At 43.0% G+C, this 22,616-nt stretch overlaps 1 protein-coding gene across 1 annotated transcript; it reads left to right on the forward strand.

The window, feature by feature from the left end:
- Positions 1–700: 700 nt before the first annotated feature.
- naprt (nicotinate phosphoribosyltransferase) lies at positions 701–17,564 on the forward strand. Its single transcript, XM_058393613.1, has 13 exons — positions 701–1,035; positions 1,621–1,748; positions 4,505–4,587; positions 5,011–5,141; positions 6,692–6,807; positions 14,667–14,860; positions 14,967–15,107; positions 15,184–15,268; positions 15,354–15,434; positions 15,513–15,615; positions 15,890–16,047; positions 16,327–16,434; positions 16,507–17,564. The coding sequence occupies exons 1-13, from the start codon at positions 789–791 to the stop codon at positions 16,564–16,566; spliced, it is 1,635 nt and encodes a 544-aa protein (XP_058249596.1). The 5' UTR covers positions 701–788; the 3' UTR covers positions 16,567–17,564.
- Positions 17,565–22,616: the final 5,052 nt, after the last annotated feature.

The following is a 22,616-nucleotide window of genomic DNA, read 5'->3' on the forward strand; positions in this document are numbered from 1 at the left end:
GAGTTTGACGAAGGGCAAAATTGTGATGGCTAGACGACTGGATCAGAGCATCTCCAAAACTGCAGCTCGTGTGGGGTGTTCCCAGTCTGCAGTGGTCAGTATCTATCAAAAGTGGTCCAAGGAAGGAACAGTGGTGAACAGGCGACAGGGTCATGGGTGACCAAGGCTTACTGATGCACGTGGGGAGCGAAGGCTGGCCAGTGTGATCCGATCCAACAGACGAGCTACTGTTGCTCAAATTGCTGAAGTGTTCTACATTTTTTAAAAGTATCGCAGCACAAGGATAATTGCTGATCAAGCAAACATTACAGTGGAAAGAATTTCTTCCATTAAAATGATACTTTGCTCTGCTTTGGGGGAAATCAGCCCAGAAATCTTGCTGACTATTTACTGGTCAGAAAGGTACATTTGTTGAACAGATGTTCATTCAGTAAAGTATTTATAAACAAATCTAATTTGTTGTGCAGTTTCTGCCTTCTCACTCAACTTCACATGATCCTTAATATTCTTGTCTAGCCTGTTTCTCTCGGCTAAAGCTACAATGACCTACAATCATTAAGTTGGTTTTTTTCGTGTTTTTTCCAGTGTCACCATCAATAGAAACATAAATAGAATAAAAATTCTGTAGCTGTAACAGCAGACCGCTGGAATGGAGCTGTAGGAGTGGACACACTGCGCGTGAATGCAGAATGCTGAGAGAGTTCTCGCGCTCGCCTGGAGTACGTTTCCGGCCGTAGGCGTGGAATAAGTTTCTGCTCTGGAGTCAGTGAGGACTTCGTCAAGCGAACATGGCGACAGTGGCCAGTGATACATGTGCCACCCCGCAGCCCTCTGTGTGCCACAGAGTGCCGCCACTGCTCACGGACTTGTACCAGTTCACTATGGCATATGCCTACTGGCGAGCTGACAGGCACAATGAACACGCCGTGTTCGAGCTCTTTTTCCGGGACAATCCGTTCAGCGGCGGATTCTCACTTTTTGCAGGACTGAGCGACTGTTTGCTATTTCTGCGCGACTTCCGGTTCACAGATGAAGGTTAGTGCTGTCGCATTTTATTTGTGTTTGTGCTGCGAAAGATAAAATCTCCCAATGCTTTAAAAAAGACTTTTATGTTAATGTTGCGCAATAGACGGCTTTACAAACCCGTTTACTCACCCTGACTGTAGTCAACTCTCAAACACCAGCAACATGAGCGCTTTTTTATGCTACTAAAGCCAAGAACCAAGTGTGTGTGTTCGTTCCAACGTCTGAATGAATATGTGACCTTCAGTCTCCGTCGTGAAACGAAGTACATTCATTGGGTTTGTTAATATCAGAGCAACAAGTCAAGGATCAAAAATATCCAACCAACTTAATTTCTCACAGAGAAAAAATACAGTCAAAGAACAGAAATTTTCATCCTTAGGCAAATGTTCTCCTGTAAAGACATTTTAGGATTAAACATTGTCTTGTAATCTGTCGTATTTATATTATTAAATTCAGTACTTTATGAGTCAGTATTTAGTAATTACAGAAGTATTGTCTATTCAGAATCATGCAAATATACTGCAGTGTTATGCATAGATATGTTTTAAAAGTTGACCGTTTCATGTGTGTTAATGTTTTTTGTGTGTTATACAGATGTGGAGTACTTGCGCACTGTCTTACCCTCAAACACACACCCTGATTTCTTCACCTACCTGAAAGGGTTAGACTCCTCCGCCGTGTCCGTCAGTGCAGTAGCCGAGGGCGCTGTCGTTTTTGCCCGGGTATGTGCAAAACTCATCACCCATCAAACCCACACACCCTCACGCTCATCGTACTCATCAAACCCACACACCCTCACACTCATCAAACCCACACACCCTCACACTCATCATACTCATCAAACCCACACACCCTCACACTCATCAAACCCACACATCCTCACACTCATCATACTCATCAAACCCTCACACCCTCACACTCATCAAACCCACACACCCTCACAATCATCATGCTCATCAAACCCACACACCCTCACACTCATCACCCATCAAACCCACACACCCTCACATGCATCATACTCATCAAGCCCACACACCCTCACACTCATCAAACCCACACACCCTCACACTCATCACACTCATCAAACCCACACACCCTCACGCTCATCATCCATTAAACCCACACACCCTCACGCTCATCACCTACCAAACCTACAAACCCTCAGACTCTTCACCCATCACACCCTCACACTCATCACACACCAAACTCACACACTTTTACACTCATCACCCACACACCCTCACTCTCATCACCCATCAAACCCACACACCTTCACACTCCTCACCCACACACCCTTCCAAGATTCAAGAAGCTTTATTGTCATTTCAACCACATATAGCTGACGCAGTACATAGTGAAATGAAACAACGTTTCTTCAGGACCAGGTGCTACATAAACATACAACAACAAAGAGTTCAACACAAAACAACACCAAAGAACTAGGACAGAAGTTTGTCTTAGCCACGTAGCCCAAGTGCACAGTGTGCAGCTAGGTGCAAACAGAGCATAGACAAGACAGTGCAAAAGACAATAAATACAAGAAAGACAACACAAAAAGAACACAGGACACTTAACGTCGAAAAAGAAAGAAAAGAACATGTGTAATGGAGTGTAAGTGAAATAAAATAAGATAAAATGAAATGATGTAAAAAAAAATATTGTGCAAAAGTACAACAGCAGTGGTTGAGGTAGTACAAATAGAAATAAACATAAATATAACTATAGCAGCGGATGACAGGTAGAGGTAGTGCAATAAGTAATGAACAATATAAATTGTGTGTGCGTGAGTGTGCGTCCACACAGTCAAGAGAAAGAGCGTGTGTGTATATGTGTGTGAGAGAGACAGAGAGTTGTATACAGTTCAGTTCTGAGTGAGAGTGTGTGTGTGTGTGTGTGTGTGTGTGAGAGTGTAGAACAGTTCAGTCCTGGTTGTTGAGGAGCCTGATGGCTTGAGGAAAGAAACTGTTACACAGTCTGGTTGTGAGGGCCCGAATGCTCCGGTACCTCTTTCCAGATGGCAGGAGGGTGAAGAGTGTGTGTGAGGGGTGTGTGGGGTCAGCCACAATGCTGTTAGCTTTGCGGATGCAGCGTGCGGTGTAAATGTCCGTGATAGAGGGGAGAGAGACTCCGATGATCTTTTCAGCTGTCCTCACTATCCGCTGAAGGGTCTTGCGATCCGAGACGGTGCAGTTCCCAAACCAGGCAGTGATGCAGCTGCTCAGGATGCTCTCCATGGTCCCTCTGTAGAACACAGTCAGGATGGGGGAAGGGAGATGGGCCTTCCTCAGCCTCCTCAGGAAGTAGAGGCACTGCTGGGCTTTCTTGGTGATGGAGCTGGTGTTGAGTGACCAGGTGAAGTTCTCCGCCAGATGGACACCAAGGAATTTGGTGCTCTTGACGATCTCTACCGAGGATCCGTCGATGAACAGCGGAGAATGGTCACTCTGTGCTCTCCTGAAGTCTCCTCCAGCAACCATCTTTTTGGTCTTGTAGACATTCAGGGAGAGGTTGTTGGGTCTGCACCAGGCTGTTAGATGTTGCACCTCCTCTCTGTATGCTGACTCGTCGTTCTTGCTGATGAGACCCACCACGGTCGTGTCATCGGCGAACTTGATGATGTGGTTGGAGCACCCACCAAACCCACCCCACCACCAAACCCACACACCCTCACACTTATCACCCATCAAACCCACACACCTTCACACTCATCACCCACACACCCTCACACTCATCACACTCATCAAACCCACACACCCTCACATGCATCATACTCATCAAACCCACACACCCTCACAATCATGCTCATCAAACCCACACACCCTCACACTCATCAAACCCACACACCCTCACATGCATCATACTCATCAAACCCACACACTCATCAAACCCACACACCCTCACAATCATCATGCTCATCAAACCCACACACCCTCACACTCATCACCCATCAAACCCACACACCCTCACAATCATCATGCTCATCAAACCCACACACCCTCACACCCATCAAACCCACACACCCTCACACTCATCACCCACCAAACCCACACCCCTTCACACTCATCACCCATCACACCCTCACACTCATCATGCACCAAACTCACTCACTTTTACACTCATCACCCACACACCCTCACCCTCATCACCCATCAAACGCACACACCCTCACACTCATCACCCACCATACCCACACACCTTCACACTTATCACCCACACACCCTCACACTCGTCACCCACCATACCCACACACCCTCACACTCGTCACCCACCATACCCACACACCTTCACACTTATCACCCACACACCCTCACACTCGTCACCCACCATACCCACACACCCTCACACTCGTCACCCACCATACCCACACACCCTCACACTCGTCACCCACCATACCCACACACCCTCACACTCGTCACCCATACTTCTTTTGGTAGATCAGTGAGAAAGTAATGGTGATCTTTTATGTGTTATTACGTAGGTTCCACTCTTGGAGGTGTCTGGCCCACTGGCTGTTGTTCAGCTGCTGGAAACCAGTCTTCTCTGTTTGGTCAACTATGCCAGGTGTTTTTGTTGTTGTTGTTATGATGATGATGATGATGATGATGATGATAATTGTTGTTTAGTTGCTAAAAGAAACTATTTTTTATTATATTTTAACTGATGCCCGAAATGCTTTACGTGTTAAATGTTCCAAAATGCAAGTCAATTTTAAGATTTAAACATAAAACTCATGCAACTAATTTTTAAACTTATTAGAGTTTAAAGTATTAAAGTAAACTCTATTTTTATAAACATTATTAACAGTTAAATGCTAATGTAACAATTAAAATATTAACATACATTTTTTATCTTGAATTCATTCATATTATTCACAAATAATAAGAAAACTTACACTTAAATGATGAAGCAGGCAAGTGTTTATTATTGTGCACATTTTGTGGTAATCAGATTGTTTTTGACTACATACCTTTTGTTTTCTCTCAGTCTGGTTTGCACAAATGCTGCACGCTTTCGTCTAGCTGCAGGACCCAAGCTGCGACTTATGGAGATGGGTCTGAGGAGAGCTCAGGGTCCTGATGGAGGCCTGACTGCTTCTCGCTACACATATATTGGAGGTATATACACAGGAATACATACAATATACTACACTCAGAGTTACTAATTACTATATAATATACTTTAAAAAGAATGAATGAATGAATAAATAATGAGCTGTAGTGTCACAAGTTTAGTGAATTTAAAATGAAAGACATGCGTTCTCTGTATAATTTACACTCACCATCCAGTTTATTAGGAACACCTGTACACCGACTCATTCATGGAGTTATCTAATCAGCCAGTTGTGAGGCAAGTGAAATCCAGAAAAATGTGAAAATAGTTTGAGTATTTCAGAAAGTGCTGCACTGCTGGGAATTTCACACACAACAGTCTGTAGAGTTTATACAGAATGGTGCAAAAAACTAAAAACAGTTCTGAGCCTTGTTATCAGAGGGCAGAGGAAAAAGGCCAGATTGGTTCAAGCTGCCAGGAAGATAATTCTAATAGTAAATAAATAATCACTTTTTATAAATTTACTGAGCAGAAAGACATCTCAGCATGTAGAAAACATAGATTGCTGGGATAGACTGCAACAGTATAAGACTACACTGGGTTCCTCTCCTCTCAGCCACAGGAATCTGAAGCTATCACAGCTATATGCTCAACCAAACTGGATAGTTGAACATTAGAAAAAATCACCAGATCATTTTCCAGTCTTCAGTAAGTCAGTGAGTTTCAGTAAGTCAGTACCTATGATAGTTTCTCAGATTCTTGGCTGTAATGGCTGATTGGATTTTTTTGCATTCTGTGTAATATGAAGAGAATTGTGTGTGAAATCATCCAGAAGATGTTTGATGTGAGATTAACTTTTGTCCAGTACCTAAATGACTTTATACATTGCCTGATTAGATATTTGTAGAAATGAACAAGATGTTCCTTTTAAATTGATCAGTGAGTGTATTTTAATTTGCCTTTCATTAATTGCCATAAAGCCATAAAATCGCTCACCACTTTAAATGTGTCCTGTTATTGTCAGAGAAATTATTCCCTACAATGAGAAACAAGAAATTGCTAGAAACAGCATTATTATTAAGGCAAATTACACTGCATGTCCAAAACTGCATTCACACTGCATGTGAATACCTGACCACCATGCCCATCTGTGCTTGTTGAATATTCAATTCCACCTCTTCTAAATTCCCTTTGCTGCCATAACAGCCTCCTGGGAATTCTTTGGGAAGGATTTTCACTAGATCTTGGAACATAGTTATTTTATTAGGTACTTACTTTTTGGCTATTGAGCCACAAGAGCATTATTGATATTTGTGTTTCACATAAACATTGGCACATCATGTCTTCATGGACCTCACATGGTACACAGGGGCATTGTCATGCTGGAACTGGTTTGGGCTGATTAGTTCTAGTGAAGGTAAATCTTAACGCTACACAGACCTTCTATACAATTGTGTTCATTTAAATTTAGGGCAACATTTTCGAGAAAGAACCATATATATGGGTATGATGGTCAGGTGTCCAAAAAACTTACACTATAGTCTACTATTGCATAAAATGTATTACTGTATGTGATTGTGGAAGCAAATGCAGTTTCCTTTTTTTCTGGCCTTAGGTTTTGATTTAACAAGTAATGCTCTGGCTGGACGTCTCTTTGGAATACCAGTGGCAGGCACCATCGCACATTCGTATGTCACATCATTCTCCTCTCTTGAGGAGGTGTGTCCAAAGGTACGTCATAAAAATGGAACATTGGAACATTAACATAAAAGAAGCTGATTTTGTGACCAAGTTAAGAACAGCAACAGCTTGAGTAAATAGCTTTAAAGTGGTGGTTCATAAATTTTTTAAGCCCCCCATGGTAATTTAAAAATTACCACACTATGCAAAAGCTTTAGGCAAGTTTTGTTACATGTGTGATGCTCCCTCATGGTCTATAGGCAATAAGGAAATCGGAGGCAGGCTTGGGGTAACTTATAAAAGGTGATCGTTATTTTCAAATTTAACGCCACGCTCTGAGGCTTATAGCAACATATCCTCACTGCTGCTCACTGAAACAAAAACACCATTTAGCCAAAAAATCCCCATTTCCACTTCGACTCTAACTCTAGAACACACCCCCAACTCTACATACCCCCACTGCCTCTAGGATTCAATCCATAACATTTACATTTCTGGCATTCTAGCAGACGCCCTTATCCAGAGCAACTTACATTTCATCTTGTATTATACAACTGAGCAAGGGCCAACAGTGGCAGATTGGTGGACCTGGGATTCAAACTCACAACCTTCTAATCAGGAGTCCAACACCTTAATGTCACGAGGCCTGAACGCCAGAGGGAGCCGTCGCCCGAATATTAACTGTTTCTGTTCACTTCTATGACCTATATAAACCGCACGCTATCCTAGTTTCATTGCGAAGCATTGTTTCCTTTGTGTTACCTGCCAAGCCTTGATTTATCTATAGTCTCGTTTCCTCGCTCATTTTGACCTTGCTCGTTTTCTTCTGACTTCGTTTCTTGGACTAGCGTTTTGGTTTTGACTCTCTCTTCATTGCTTTCTGGTTTTCGATTCTATCTTTTCCGTGACCTCGACCAAGATCTTAGCCTTTGGCCCTTTACATCATCCGCGTATGGATTCTAATACCCCTACGTCTGACGGGACGTTACAGAATGCTTCGCCAGAGATGAGTCCAGCGGATATGCAAGCGGCACTGTGGCGGCAGCGCGTCCTTATTCAAGCTTACCAGGCGGAGGTCGACGCGCTGAGGGCAGCTAACCACCAGCTCCAGCAGCAGCCACTGGATCAGGCAGCAGCCGCCGTGCCAGCGCATGACACCCGCCGCGAACTTCCTCGTTTTGCCCTTCCTGAGAAGTTTGACGGATCCGCTGATCGTTGCCGAGGTTTTCTTCGTCAGTGTGATAACTATTTCGCTCACCAACCTGAGGCTTACTGCGACGAAAGAACCAGGTGCGCGTTCTTCTGATCCTTACTATCCTTACTATCCTTACTAACCGGTAAAGCGCTAGATTGGGCAGCAGCAGTTTGGGATTCTGACCCCCAAGTTAAATCATCCGCGGATTATTTCGCTAATTTAATAAGGGAAGTGTTCTAATACCCAGCGGGCGGCAAGGATGTTTCCATTCAGCTGCTGGAATTACGCCAGGGGAGGGATGCCGCCGCGGATTATGCTATAAAATTCCGCACGTTGGCAGCGCAGTCGGGATGGAATGACACTGCACTCATGGCGGTCTTCTGCGAGGGGCTCAACCCGGAGTTACAAGCAGAAATGGCATGCCGCGACACGAACGTCACGTTGTCCCAATATATTTCCACTGCCATCCGTCTGGATAACCTGCGTCGCCAGCACCGCCCTACAGCCGCCACCTCACGCCCCCTGCCGCGTTATAAAATGGAGGAGCGACCGCACACAGAGAATTATTCTGAACCCATGCAGCTGGGAAGGGCACGAGTCACAGCGGAGAAGCGTGAATGGCGTATTAAACTCAACCTCTGCTTCTACTGTGGAAAACCCGGTCATAGAGTGCTCCGATGTCCTGAAAAATCATCTACGCCACAGGTAGAAAACATAGTTCACTTATCCAAAGTTTCTCTTCTGGCATATCTTCTCCTTGCTCATTCTCAGTTTTTTGTCACAGCACTAATTGACTCGGGCTCGGCGGTCAATCTCATGGACGAGATGCTGGTGCGCGATCTACACATCCCCACAGTCCCATGCATTCCCCCGCTCAGAGTGACTGCCATCGATGATCAGCCCATCGGAGGGGGCCTCATTTCTCGGCAAACCCAACCTATCGACCTCCAACTTGGATTATTCCATCATGAGCGTTTATCGTTCTTTGTCATCTCCTCCCCGTCCAACCCCATAGTGCTGGGCCTTCCATGGCTACAGCTTCACGACCCAGACATCTCCTGGAAGGACGGTGACCTCAGAAAGTGGGCCCCTTTCTGCATTAAGAACTGCTTTTTGAACCGCACTCCACGTCCATGCCTCGCTACTTCCATTGAAAGCCCTGCTTCGTCCAGCCCCACTTTGCTCCCTCCTGAATACTACGAACTACGTGAAGTGTTTAGTAAGGAAAAAGCAGCCAGGCTCCCACCACACAGACCATGGGACTGCACCATTGAACTCCTCCCCAATGCCGTCCCTCCTAAGAACCGAGTTTACCCTCTCTCCATCCCAGAAAAGAAAGCTATGGAGGACTACATCGAAGAAGCCCTTGCAGCGGGTTATATACGGCCCTCTACATCTCCGGCGGCGGTGGGTTTCTTCTTTGTGGAAAAGAAGGATGGAGGGCTACGCCCATGCATTGACTATCGCGGTTTGAACGCTATCATCGTGCCCTACCCTTATCCTCTCCCCTTAGTTCCAACCGCCCTTGAACAACTACAAGGGGCCAAGGTGCTCACCAAACTCGACCTACGCAGTGCCTACAACCTGATCAGGATAAGAGAAGGAGACGAATGGAAGACTGCTTTCCACACCACTAATGGACACTACGAGTACCTAGTCATGCCTTACAGGCTCACTAACGCCCCGGCGGTGTTTCAATCCATGATAAATGAGATATTCAGGGACATGCTCTACAGCCATGTAATAGCCTACATTAACGACATTTTGATCTACTCATCAGACTTGAAACGACATGTTTCCCACGTTCGAGCAGTCCTCCACCGCCTGGCAAGCCATAACCTCTTCGTGAAGTTGGAGAAGTGTGAGTTCCACCGTTCCTCCATCACGTTTCTTGGTTACGTGATTTCTCAAACAGGGGTGGAGATGGACCAGTCAAAAGTGTCCGCGATCATGTCCTGGCCTGAGCCCACCAATATTAAAGGCCTCCAACGATTCCTGTGGTTTGCTAACTTTTATCGCCGTTTCATCCGGAACTATAGCACCATAGCCAGTCCCCTAACCTCGTTATTAAAGGGGAAACCACAGAAACTAAAATGGACTGATCAAGCCCGAACAGCCTTCGATAAGCTTAAGCACAGCTTCTCCTCCGCCCCTATACTCCGACATCCACGACCCGACTTACCTTTTACAGTAGAAGTGGACGCCTCGAACAGCGGGGTGGGAGCAGTACTTTCTCAACGCCAACCAGAGTCCGGCAAACTACATCCCTGTGCCTTCTACTCTCGGAAACTAACACCGGCGGAATTGAATTACGACGTGGGCAATAAGGAACTTCTAGCTATGAAGGTTGCCCTCGAGGAATGGAGACATTGGTTGGAGGGGGCAGCTCACCCGTTCCTCATACTCACAGATCACTGTAACCTGGCGTACCTCCATGAAGCTAAGCGCCTCAACCCACGCCAAGCTAGGTGGGCCTTATTTTTCTCACGGTTCAAGTTCACGGTCACCTATCGTCCCGGCACAAAGAACGGGAACGCTGACGCTCTCTCCAGAATCCATGAGGTCAGCGAATCACCCTCACACCCCAGTAGTATACTCCCACCATCCGTTTTAGTAGCCCCCATTCGTTGGGATTTCATAGGAGAAATTGAAAGGGCTTACATCTCCGAGGCTCCTCCCCCAAATTGTCCCCCCTCCAAACGTTATGTTCCCACCATGTACCTAAGACTGATCAGGTGGACACATGAATGCCCCAGCTCCGGCCACCCTGGCATCCATCGTACGGCCCAATTGCTGCGTCACACCTTTTGGTGGCCTTCTCTTCACCAGGATGTAGAAAGGTTTGTACGCTCATGCTCCATCTGTGCCCAGTCCCGAACCGATCACCATCTGCCTGAAGGCCTGTTGGAGCCCCTACCCGTCCCACGCCGTCCCTGGTCTCACATTTCTATTGACTTTCTCACTGACCTCCCCGACTCACAGGGCTTCACAACCGTCATGGTTATCATTGACCGATTTTCCAAGGCATGCAAATTAGTTCCCATGAAGGGATTACCTACTTCCATGGAGACCGCCGTAGCCATTTTCCACAACATCTTCCGGAATTTTGGGCTCCCCGAGGACATTGTATCGGATCGGGGGCCACAGTTTACCTCCAGGGTCTGGCAGGAGTTCTGCAAGCAACTGAGAATCAAGGTCAGTCTGAGCTCAGGATACCACCCCCAATCTAACGGGCAGGCCGAACGTCTGAACCAAGAACTAGGAAGGTTCTTGAGGGCTTACTGCAGCAAGGAACAGCATCGATGGAGTGAATTCCTCCCATGGGCCGAATACGCTCAGAACTCCCTCACCCATTCCTCTACGGGGCTGACACCCTTCCAATGTGTTTTTGGCTATCAACCACCCCTGTTCCCGTGGTCCGGGGAGCCCTCAGATGTCCCCGCGGTGGACGAATGGTCCAGGTGAAGCCAGGAGATCTGGGAACGAGCCCATGTTCGCCTTCATCGGGCTATACGTAGACAGGCGATGCAAGCCAACCGCCGACGCCAACCCCACCCTACCTACCAAGTGGGTCAAAGGGTTTGGCGCACGCATCCACGCGCAACCTGAAACTCAAGCTGCCATGTCGTAAGCTCAGCCCCAGGTTCATCGGCCCCATCAAGATCATCCGCCAGGTTAATCCCGTCTTGTTTCGCCTAGAGCTGCCTGCCTCCCACCGCCTCGCACCCACCTTTCATGTATCCCTGCTCAAGCCCTATCACGAGCCACAGACCGCGGACCCCTCTGCCCATGAGCCACCCCCTCCCCTGGACATTGACGGTTCCCGCGCCTATCGGGTCCACACCATTCTTAACTCGCGTCGTCAGGGCCGCCGCCTCCAATACTTGGTGGACTGGGAGAGATATGGCCCGGAGGAGCGATGCTGGGTCAATGCAAACGATATCCTGGACCCCGCTCTGATAGACGAATTCCACCTGAACTTTCCCCACAGACCCGCCCCTCGCCCGAGGGGACGCCCTCGATGCCGAACACCTGGAGGTGTTCTTAGACGGGGGGGTTCTGTCACGAGGCCTGAACGCCAGAGGGAGCCGTCGCCCGAATATTAACTGTTTCTGTTCACTTCCGGTTCTATGACCTATATAAACCGCATGCTATCCTAGTTTCATTGCGAAGCATTGTTTCCTTTGTGTTACCTGCCAAGCCTTGATTTATCTATAGTCTCGTTTCCTCGTGTATGACCTTGCTCATTTTCTTCTGACTTTGTTTCTTGGACTAGCGTTTTGGTTTTGACTCTCTCTTCATTGCTTTCTGGTTTTCGACTCTATCTTTTCCGTGACCTGGACCAAGATCTTAGCCTTTGGCCCTTTACATCATCCGCGTATGGTTTCTAATACCCCTACGTCTGACGGGACGTTACACTTAACCACTAAAGCTACCACATCCCTATAAGATCCATAAGGCACTGGAACATACCGTTGGGACCGAATAACCCAAAAGGAAGTGTAAACCAAATAGATTGGAAAAGGTCCAGTACCATGCAGTTCAGCAGTTGATGACAGAAACAGCTTTGAAGAAGTAAAACCACAGTTAGAAGTGAAGGTATCACAATCCACTGTTTGAAGAAGACTATGAGAGCAGAAATATAGAGGCCTTAATACATAACAACTCAAAGCATGAATCTGAAGTCCAGATTTGGAAATCACAAAGAAATGCAGAGATGGTTCTTGGTTCTTGAAACAAGATGGTTCACTAAACTTTGTTGATGATGTAACTCATGGTGGTAGACCCAACACATTTTGTATTCCATAATGCAAAACTTTATCAGAGGTAAAAAAAAAAAAAAAGTAGAAGGTTTTAGACTGACTAAATCAACCAGTATACCATCACCCAACTAAGCAGCATTTCATCAACTGAATAGATGACTGGAATGAGAAACCACAAAACCAAACAACAAATGACTGAAAACAAGCCTGAATAAGCATCACAAAAAAGAATAGAAGTAAGAGATCCAACCAGATATTATGTGTAGTTTACTATAATTTATTTTAAGACTATCTGTTCCTTTATACCTAGGCTCATGTAAATATTAAATGATCTGCCAACAACATGCCATGTTCTGAGTTGTTTAACACATTTAGATGTAAATATCAGGAAATGAAAGCTCATATCTCATATTCATCATTCTCAAAATGAATTGTCTTCAGTGTATAGTAAAAAAAAGAATTTGCCTTGATGCTCTAATACTGTTGGAGAAAACATACAGTTCTGTGCTGCTCAGTTCATTCGTTTATCTCTCTCTCATCTCTCTCTCTCTATCTCTCTCTCTCTATCTCTTATCCTCACTTCTGCTCACTGAACACCTATTAGCAAACATCCCTCACAGCTGCAGGTCCTTAGTACTCTTTCTCCCAGAGGATGCATCCTCCATTCACAGACCTGCACATTACACCAGAACATATTTCAGATTACAAAAGTTGTTTGGAAAAATATAAGTGAATTTGAATTCCCCAGAAGAACTGTGTCAGATTCTCCAAGATGCTCAGTAAAAATTACCCAACAATTTTCAAATAGAACTGTAAATAAATTGTACCCAAGAACAGTGATGTATTTTTGTTTGTTTTTTAAAAACCGAAGTGTTGTCACACCAAATATTTACTTTTTTTTTTTTCATTTTATTACTGTTATCTGCTCTATATTGTATTAATTGACAGTATTTTATTGCGCATGCCTAAAATTTTGCTCTATACTATCTGAAGATCCTTTGGGTTTGATGTTATCATATGAATATGAGACAATGTATCAGAATTTCCTGACATTTCTGTAGGAGTTTTTTTCCCCCAAAGTCTTTTTATTGGTAGCACATATGAATTTACATAATGGTTCCCTTTTGTACATGAAAAGGGAAAATAATAGAAGAAGAAGAAGAAGAAGAAGAAGGAAGAAAGAAAGAAAGATATAGATTAGATATAGATATAGATATAGATACAAATATACCAAACACATTCATGTAAGTTATACAACAAAGCATCTAGTGTGGCAGAACTATATGGGTTTATATGTGTTTAACCACTTAGAACATGGTACCTTTGGTGGCAGACCATGCCATTTTTAGGTGAGCAAAAGTACAGAAAACATATAAAGTAAAATCTTATATAAATAATGCCTAATCTTCAGTTTCATCTTCCTTACTTGCAATAATTTCATGCCTTTAGCCCACTCTCATCACCAAACTGCTGCATTCTTCTTTTGTGGTGTGTTTCCAGGTCTGTAACTCAGCTCTTTTTCTGTTCTAAGTTGTCTAATGCATCTAGATTTCAATATCAGGAAATGAAAGCAGAAATTCTGAACTATTGTCTCAAGTTCAGTTTTTGAATCTCAGATTTTGAAACCTTGTGTTGTGAATAATAAAAACTACAAAAATGGCTTTCCTGTTCCAGTACTTTCAAAGGAGATCTCTTTAAAACTATGAAGCTCAGATGAAAAATTTATACATTTCAAATCAATTAAATAGTTCAGCCATATTCAACACCTTTCAGAGAATTTTTAGTAGACTGTCTTTACAGCTCTTCCTTTATATAAAAAGATAAAAAGAACAAAGGCAAAAGTCATTTTGTGTTGTGTCTGTAACTGAATTTATTAAAGCATTTAATCAACTTTTCACATTAATCAGCTGTCAATATTTAACGTCTTTTGATTTTTTTAAATTTCACTACAGACACTGGTGCCTTTGAGAGGTGGTGATCCTATTGAGCTTGTCCCACTGGTAAAGGACTGGTTAGGACGTGTATGTCAGTTACTGGGAGCTAATCTACAGCAGGTGCGTGAGGGAGAGCTTGCTGCTTTCCTCTCCTATGCCATTGCTTATCCTTGCAACTTCCTCCCTGTGATAGACAGCTACAGTGTCAGAAGGTAACACAATGTCCTGTTTTTTAAAGTATAATGCATTTTTTGAGTGACACGCAATGCGATGGAAAAAAATAGTATGAAATGTCCATGTGTATTTTTTTTATTGCAGTAGCGGCTTGCCCTGTTTCTGCGCTGTTGCCCTGGCGCTCTGTGAGCTGCAGTATCAGCCACTGGGTGTAAGACTGGATAGTGGAGATCTCTGTAGTCAATCTCTGGAAGTGTGTAATGTTTTCAGACAGTGCAGCAAGCAGTGAGTTTTATCTTTTACACATATTATAGTTGATTAATGACCTCTGGCACTCAGTAGTTTATCTGTCTCCTAATAGCTTCTCAGTTCCAGCATTTGAGTCGCTCATCATTGTTGGTACGAACAGTGTATCTGAAAAAAGTCTCTCCGAGCTCAAGAAGAGAGTAAGAGATTCCCTTGTAGCAGAATTATTACACTATATTTACATCATGCTACCTTTCAGTAAATGTTTTCCTTCCACTCTGTCAGGATAATGAGATTGATGTAGTGGGAGTCGGAACTCACCTTGTTACGTGCACAAGTCAACCTTCACTGGGTTGTGTATATAAGGTAACCACTGGAGCTAACACAAAATTCATCCAGATACAACCTTAGGAATAATGCATAGATGCGATTTTCTCTTATTAGCTGGTAGAGGTTGGAGGTCAGCCTAGGATGAAGCTGAGTGAGGACCCGGAGAAAAGCACACTGCCAGGCAAAAAGGCTATCTACAGACTTCTGGACGCTGATGGTCAGTACCCTCCTTAATGCTGCAATCTTTCCTTTTTTGTTTCCTTTTTTTATATCAGTGTATCACTTACAATATTTAATACATACTTAAAAATACAGCAAGCCTTTAGAAAAAAAGGGAAATGTGTATTTCTTACCATTTATTATTATTAAGCGAGTTCTTTACAATGCTTAGAATAGAATTGGACTTAATCTAGAATAGTGTTGTTTATCTCTGTTAGTTACTTCTCTTCCTTTTCTTTACCCTCTTCAAATCTCGATTTCACCACTCACAGGTCATCCTCAAATGGATCTCATATGCCTATCAGAAGAGCCTGCCCCAAAGATGGGACAGCCCTTGAATTGTCACCCTTTAGGACTGGTTAATGCTGTCCAGTCAATCACACCTGCCCATGTGACAAGCCTACGATTAGAGGTCTTCTCCCATGGAAAGGTAATCTCCACCTTTCACCTTTTGGTTTATATGAATGTTTTTACTGTTTTGGCTGCCTGATGTGTTGGTTGTTGTGCAAACTTAAATCTTGTTGTTGTCAGTCACTTTTCCGTAATGTTCAGATTCTAAAAGCATTTAGAAATAAAGAAAACAAAGACAAAGCAATAGAATTTTTCACTGAATTTGCACTTTGTACTTTCCAAAATATTCCAACATGTCATGATGTGTTAGAAACAAAAAGAAGTCTGACCTGAATGCTATTCTTTGCTGTATTTCCAGATCATGTGTCCCCTGAGCAGTGCATACGCGAGTCGAATACATGCACAGACCTCCATTCAGGCCTTGTATGCCCATCACAAAAAACTGGAGGGACCAGAGTCTTACACAGTGAGTCTTTAATGTACGTAAAATAAATACCAGAAGTGATTTTTATTAAACCTTTGTATTTGTCTTTCATAGGTGGCTGTGTCAGAGAGAATCCATTCTCTTGTATCTGACATTAGAAGAGGAAACAGCTAAAGCAGTGATTTCCTGTTATCAACCTGAGCCACCAAGCAGAGACTGTTTTGTATTACATATTTTACTCTACTAAGAGTCTGTGCATATGAATGTTTTATGAATATGGTGAATGACCTTATATTCTACTAAGTATAGTATTATGCTAGTAAGAAAAAATCTGACCTCTGTTTTTGGCATTTGACTAAATTAGACTAGACTTTAGAACAGTATTCTTTAAAATGTTCTGGTGAATATTATCACACAAGCATTCTTACTGTTGATGATTTATGAAAGTGTTGGTGTTATCATGTTTTATGTTAGCCGTGGTGTGATGGACACAGTGACTTAGTGGTTAGCCAGTTTACCTCACATCTTAAGGTTTTGAGGGGTTTGATTCCTGCCCTGCCTGTGTGGAGTTTGCATGTTGTCCCTGTGTTTCCGGAGTTTCGGTACTGTGGTTTCCTCTGATGATATGCATTGCTGGCTGATTGGAATCTTTAATAATTCATAGTGGACTGGCACCCTGTCCAGGATGTCCCCTGGGATAGGCTCAGAAAATGGATGGATGTCTGGAAGTCTGTATACATTCAGTCTTTAGCATATATGATTAGATTACATTAATCTGAAACAGTTTACATAATTGTTATAAGCCAAAAAACATTTTCTTTACACAGCCACCTAAGTTTTAGTATCTGCACATGTACATTTTTGTGTACAAGTTCACAAATATCTGGCTGTGAACACAATCATCTAAATGTGAATTTACTTGAATACTTGAATCTTTACAGCCGTCCAGGCATTACTGAACACACTACTGGCCTGCAGTCTGACTGATCAAAATTCCTTCCAGCTGCTTAGTTAAACTGATATTACCAACAGCGCCGCCTGCTGGTCTTGCTAGTATACAAAAATACTGCTAACCGTCGGTACATTACTACATTCCTACCCAGACTCTAACTATTTCATCTTTTTGAATTAAAAGGTATCAGTATCTACAAGAGTTTCCTTTGTTTTTCTTACAATAAAAACAACGAATAAAACATACATGTCTGAGTATTTTTGCAAAGTCTTTCAAATAACTTGGTTTAGCACCAGTTCTTTGTGAGTTTCTTTCAGGCACCATTTCAGGTAACCCTTTGCATGTGCTCTGGGCCTCACAGAGATGGTTCAGTAGGCAAAGAAGGTCCTTTAATCATTGTTTTAATTATTTTCCACTTCAGAATCTGCTCTAGATGTCTGTATACTGAACTACCGTCTCCTATCACTAGTGGTCTGGTGTAACGTGGACATTGTATCCCAGTCACTTGGGGTGATGTAACCAGGAATCTATTTTGCACCATGACTGAAGATTCTCCATTGCAAAAACTGTCATGGTGTTTATTGGTGCAACTTCTTTTCCACCTTTTTGTCACAGGTCCTGGTGAACAAGATCTATGGTAGACTGTAATTTTCTCCCTTTTAACAGTTTGGCAGTTGACAACCACATTGTGTACTGTTGTGTAATGTAGTAACTAGACAGCACAGTAGACATTGTAGTAGACACACTGCCTTTTCCAGAATGTCTACACTTCCTGTCTAAAATGTCCATGTGAACATCCCTTTGATGCAGGATTGTATAAAGCCGAAGTGATGTGTACAGTGCCATTATTGCTTAATTCTTTGAACTCAGAACTCATAAAAGATGTTTGAAGCAATCATATCTGACAGATTGCTAAAGGTCTTCATTAAGTAACCTTTCTCACTTATGGCATTTGGTACACACCTTTGTCCAGAGCGACTTTCATTTGTCTTATTGCTATAACTAGGTAGTTGAGGGTTAAGGGGTTTGCTCAAGGGCCCAACAGTGGCAGATTGCTTATCCTGGAAATTGAATATTCCACACTGTAGTCCAACATCTTAAACACTGAGCTACCAATTAAGTGGTGAAGGATGATGTTGCAAATGTTACAGGATAAACATCTATTCATTTTGAGTAAGCATCACAACAAGAAATGCTTTACCCCAAAAAGTTCCAGCATAATCTTTGTGAAATCCCTGACACAGCTTACTAGGTCTGTCTCGTTGTTGGTAAAGTGGAGTGGGTGCAATATTGTAGTAAAGTTTTGTCAGAAATAACTTTAAAACAATGTCTGTGTATATTGTGGATATATTTTTGCTGCACTTGTTCTACAGCTTATGCCATTTGACTCTGACAAGTTAAAATCACCCCTAAAAAATAACCCCAAGCAATTTGCTCACTGAGTCTGAGAGTTGCACCACCACCATCCTGTTCAGCCTTCAGTGTTCAGGCATGACTGTTTGATGTACCGGTCTCTGTTCAGTAAAATAGAAAGCAATGGTGCATGGTCTGTTCATTTTTATCCATGAATGTACTTTTGGAAATGTTATATTCCACATATAATAGCTAAGCTTTCTTTGTGTAGTTGTGAATAGTTGAATTCTGCAAGCATCAATGTTCTGAGACAAAGTTATTAGTATCAGTCATTAGATGAGACAGATCTACCCCTGTGTTGTAGGATGACACATCAGAGGATGACTTCAGTGCTAAAATTATGAACAAGCGCATTATGAAAAAAAAATATTCTCAAAGACTACTTCCACATCCTTCTCCCATTTTCACATTGTATCCTTTCTTAACAGTTTGTGTAATGGCACTAATAATGTTGACATTTTTTGAAGAAACTTTGCACAAAAAACAAAGGACAGGCTTTTCATTCCAGTCCAGTAGGAAACACTTCATTACAGCTAATGATTTTAGCTTGGCTTTCAGTAGACTCAGGTGTAGTTTCTGCTTGGCTGGAATGAAAATCTGCACACAGACACACACACAGACACACACACACAAACACACACCAGCCCTTTCTCAGAAAGATTGGGCAACCCTGATGTAAATAAATGTTCTATGACATTTTTGTTCACAGAAAATAGGTGATTTATGCTAAACAATCCCATATGGGTATTTGTGATGCTCCAGTAGTGTTGCTTATGTTGAAACCTGAGCAATATCCAGTATCCAGAGTGTTGGGTTTGTTTGAGAAGATACCAAGGCAGAGAAAAATATAGCAAATTTGATGGATGGCCAACATCAAATTTGCTATATTTTTCTCTGCCTTGATATCTTCTCAAACAAACCCAACACTCTGGATACTGGATACTGCTCAGGCTTCAACATCAAATTCACTGTGCAACTGTAATCACCACATGTGCAGACAAATATCCTTTCATTTCTATTACATATTAATCAGAGAAATTAGGTACATTTGTTTAATTCGTTTTTCTTTTAATAATGTTCATTATTAGTAATGAACACTTAAGACCCTTGCCCATATCCTTTGAAATAACAGAAGCTTTATAAAGGTTATTTGGTGGTTGGGATTGTTAAGGTCTAAACAAAAATCACTATTATCTCTAATACAGAGAAACTAGAAACTAGTCCTGTTGTTGCGTCCTACTGCCTGTTGGTGGCTTATAAATCGCGATAAATATCAACAACACAATGAGAGCTGTGTATAAAATGCAGAAATATCTTATGTTTATGTTCTATTCGTTTATTACAGCATTATTTCCTCATTCTCTAAACCCCATCAGTCTTAAAAAAGATATAAATGAATATTTTTCAAATAAATTCCATTTATCAGTATAGCGCTTTTAACAATGGACATTGTCTCAAAGCAACTTTACAGAAGTATACACAGAAAACACAGAAAAAATTATAAAGGTTAAAGTTACTATTTATCTCTAACATTTATCCCTAATGAGCAGGTCTGAGGTGATGGTGGTGAGGAAAAACTCCCTGAGATGATATGAGAAAGAAACCCTGAGAGGTATCAGACTCATAAGAGAACCTCATCCTCATTTGGGTGACACTGGACAGGAAATAATGCAAATATAAATAATGTCCTTTCTACAACAGTTTATAGTTATGAAGAATTCTGAGGAAATAATCGGTCAGTGTAGTTTCTGAGTTCATTATAGACTTAGCACTAACTCCTTCCTGTCGAAAGCTGACTGAGGCAATGGCGGTTCAAAGACAGTTTGATCGTCTCCAAGTGGTTCTGTCCACAGCATAGCGTTGTTTAGGAAGCGCGGTGCGGGGATGCTGAAAATCAAAATACAGTACGGCTGGAGGAAGGAGTCTTGCCAATCGGAATGCCCTAATCATTTAATCACGGTTGTGATTGGCTGCTGGCTGTGCGTGCAGATGGGGAAAGGGAAGCAGAATTCTCCAGCATCCCAGGTTTTCACGTGTCACTGTCCCGAGTGTTTCGTTTTATATGGGAAGCCAAACACATCAAAAGTGGGACGAAACCGCGCCACCCGATTGAGCAAATATCTGCGCGGCCCAATGGACAGAGCAGCGCGACAGTCTGGAAAGCGCAGAGATGAGCTGATGTAGCTGGTGTACTTGCACAGCCCAGTGGATAGCGCAGCGCGGACCAGTTTCAGTAGAGTAGCATGGACCAACTTGAGCAGCGCTGCTCGAACCACAAACCTGCGTGACCCATTGGGAAGCGCTGCGCGTCTCTGATGGAAATAGACCCCGCCCACCATCAATTTACATTTTACCCACAATTCTCCGCTAGGAAGCGCAAACGCAAACTAGGCTTGGTAAGGCGCATAGTAGAAACAATATTAAATAGTCCTGACATTTTGAATAAAATTGAAGACGCTTTGGAAAACAGAAGAAACACTTCACAAAATGCAGAAAATGAAGGTAGAAGGCTTTTTATTCCTCAAGTTTGAACACAAACGAGACCAGCAACACAATCGAGCCCAAAATGTAAAATTCCTGCTTTGAACAGCCCCTTCCGTTGCAACTTATGCATGTAATTCCACGAAGTACTGTCGAACAACACTGCAGTTTCCATAAAGGAAAAATAAACATTGGAAATTTAAGAAGTTCACATTCATACTGTCTGGCTATATTGTTGTAGCCTAAGCTTCCATGTGCACTTTAAACAACAGCGGAGAATTGTGGGTAAAATTGATGGTGGGCGGGGTCTATTTCCATCAGAGTCGCGCAGCGCTGCCCAGTGGGTCGCGCAGGTTTGTGGTTCGAGCAGCGCTGCTCAAGTTGGTCCGCGATGCGCTATCCACTGGGCTGCGCAAGTAAACCAGCTCTTCTCTACCGCGGTGAAGTTAGCTTGATATTCAGACATTAGACAGACATTCGGAAGCGGTAGTTTAGGGACCGTCGACAAATTTCTGTACGACTGAAAAAAAAACACTTTCTTCAATAGCTTCTAGGTCATGTGACCCTGTGACCCAAATCTAGTACCAAAATAATCTACTTGGACACCTCCACAGGGTACATCTCTTTGTATTCCAAAAAATCTCTTCTTTTATTTTTTATTTAATTTTTATTAAAAAAACACTTTCTTCAATAGCTTCTAGGTCATGTGACCCTGTGACCCAAATCTAGTACCAAAATAATCTACTTGGACACCTCCACAAGGTAGTGAGTGTACAGCCTGTATAACAATGTAAATTTGCTGTCCCCTCAAAATAACTCAACACACAGCCATTAATGTCTAAACCAGAGGTATCCAATCTTATCTGCAAAGGGCCGGTGTGGGTGCAGGTTTTCATTCCAACTGAGCAGAAGCCACACCGGGGTCTACTGAAAGCCAAGATCAGTTGATTAGCCAGTTGGAATCAGGTGTAGCTTGTGCTTGGTTCGACTGAAAACCTGCACCCACACCGCCCCTTTCTGGATAAGATTGGACACCCCTGGTCTAAACCGTTGGCAACAAAAGTGAGTACCCCACTATGTGCAAATGTCCAAATTGGGCCCAATTAGCCATTTACCCTCCCCGGTGTCATGTGACTCGTTAGTGTTACAAGGTCTCAGGTGTGAATGGGGAGCAGGTGTGTTAAATTTGGTGTTATTGCTCGCTCACTCTCTCATACTGGTCACTGGAAGTTCAACATGGCACCTCATGGCAAAGAACTGTCTGAGGATCTGAAAATTTTTTTTTTTGCTGTACATAAAGATGGCCTAGGCTATAAGAAGATTGCCAAGACCCTGAAACTGAGCTGCAGCACGGTGGGCAAGACCATACAGCGGTTTT

This window comes from Hemibagrus wyckioides, linkage group LG06 (genome assembly GCF_019097595.1).
Source record: "Hemibagrus wyckioides isolate EC202008001 linkage group LG06, SWU_Hwy_1.0, whole genome shotgun sequence".
Classification (NCBI taxonomy): domain Eukaryota; kingdom Metazoa; phylum Chordata; class Actinopteri; order Siluriformes; family Bagridae; genus Hemibagrus; species Hemibagrus wyckioides.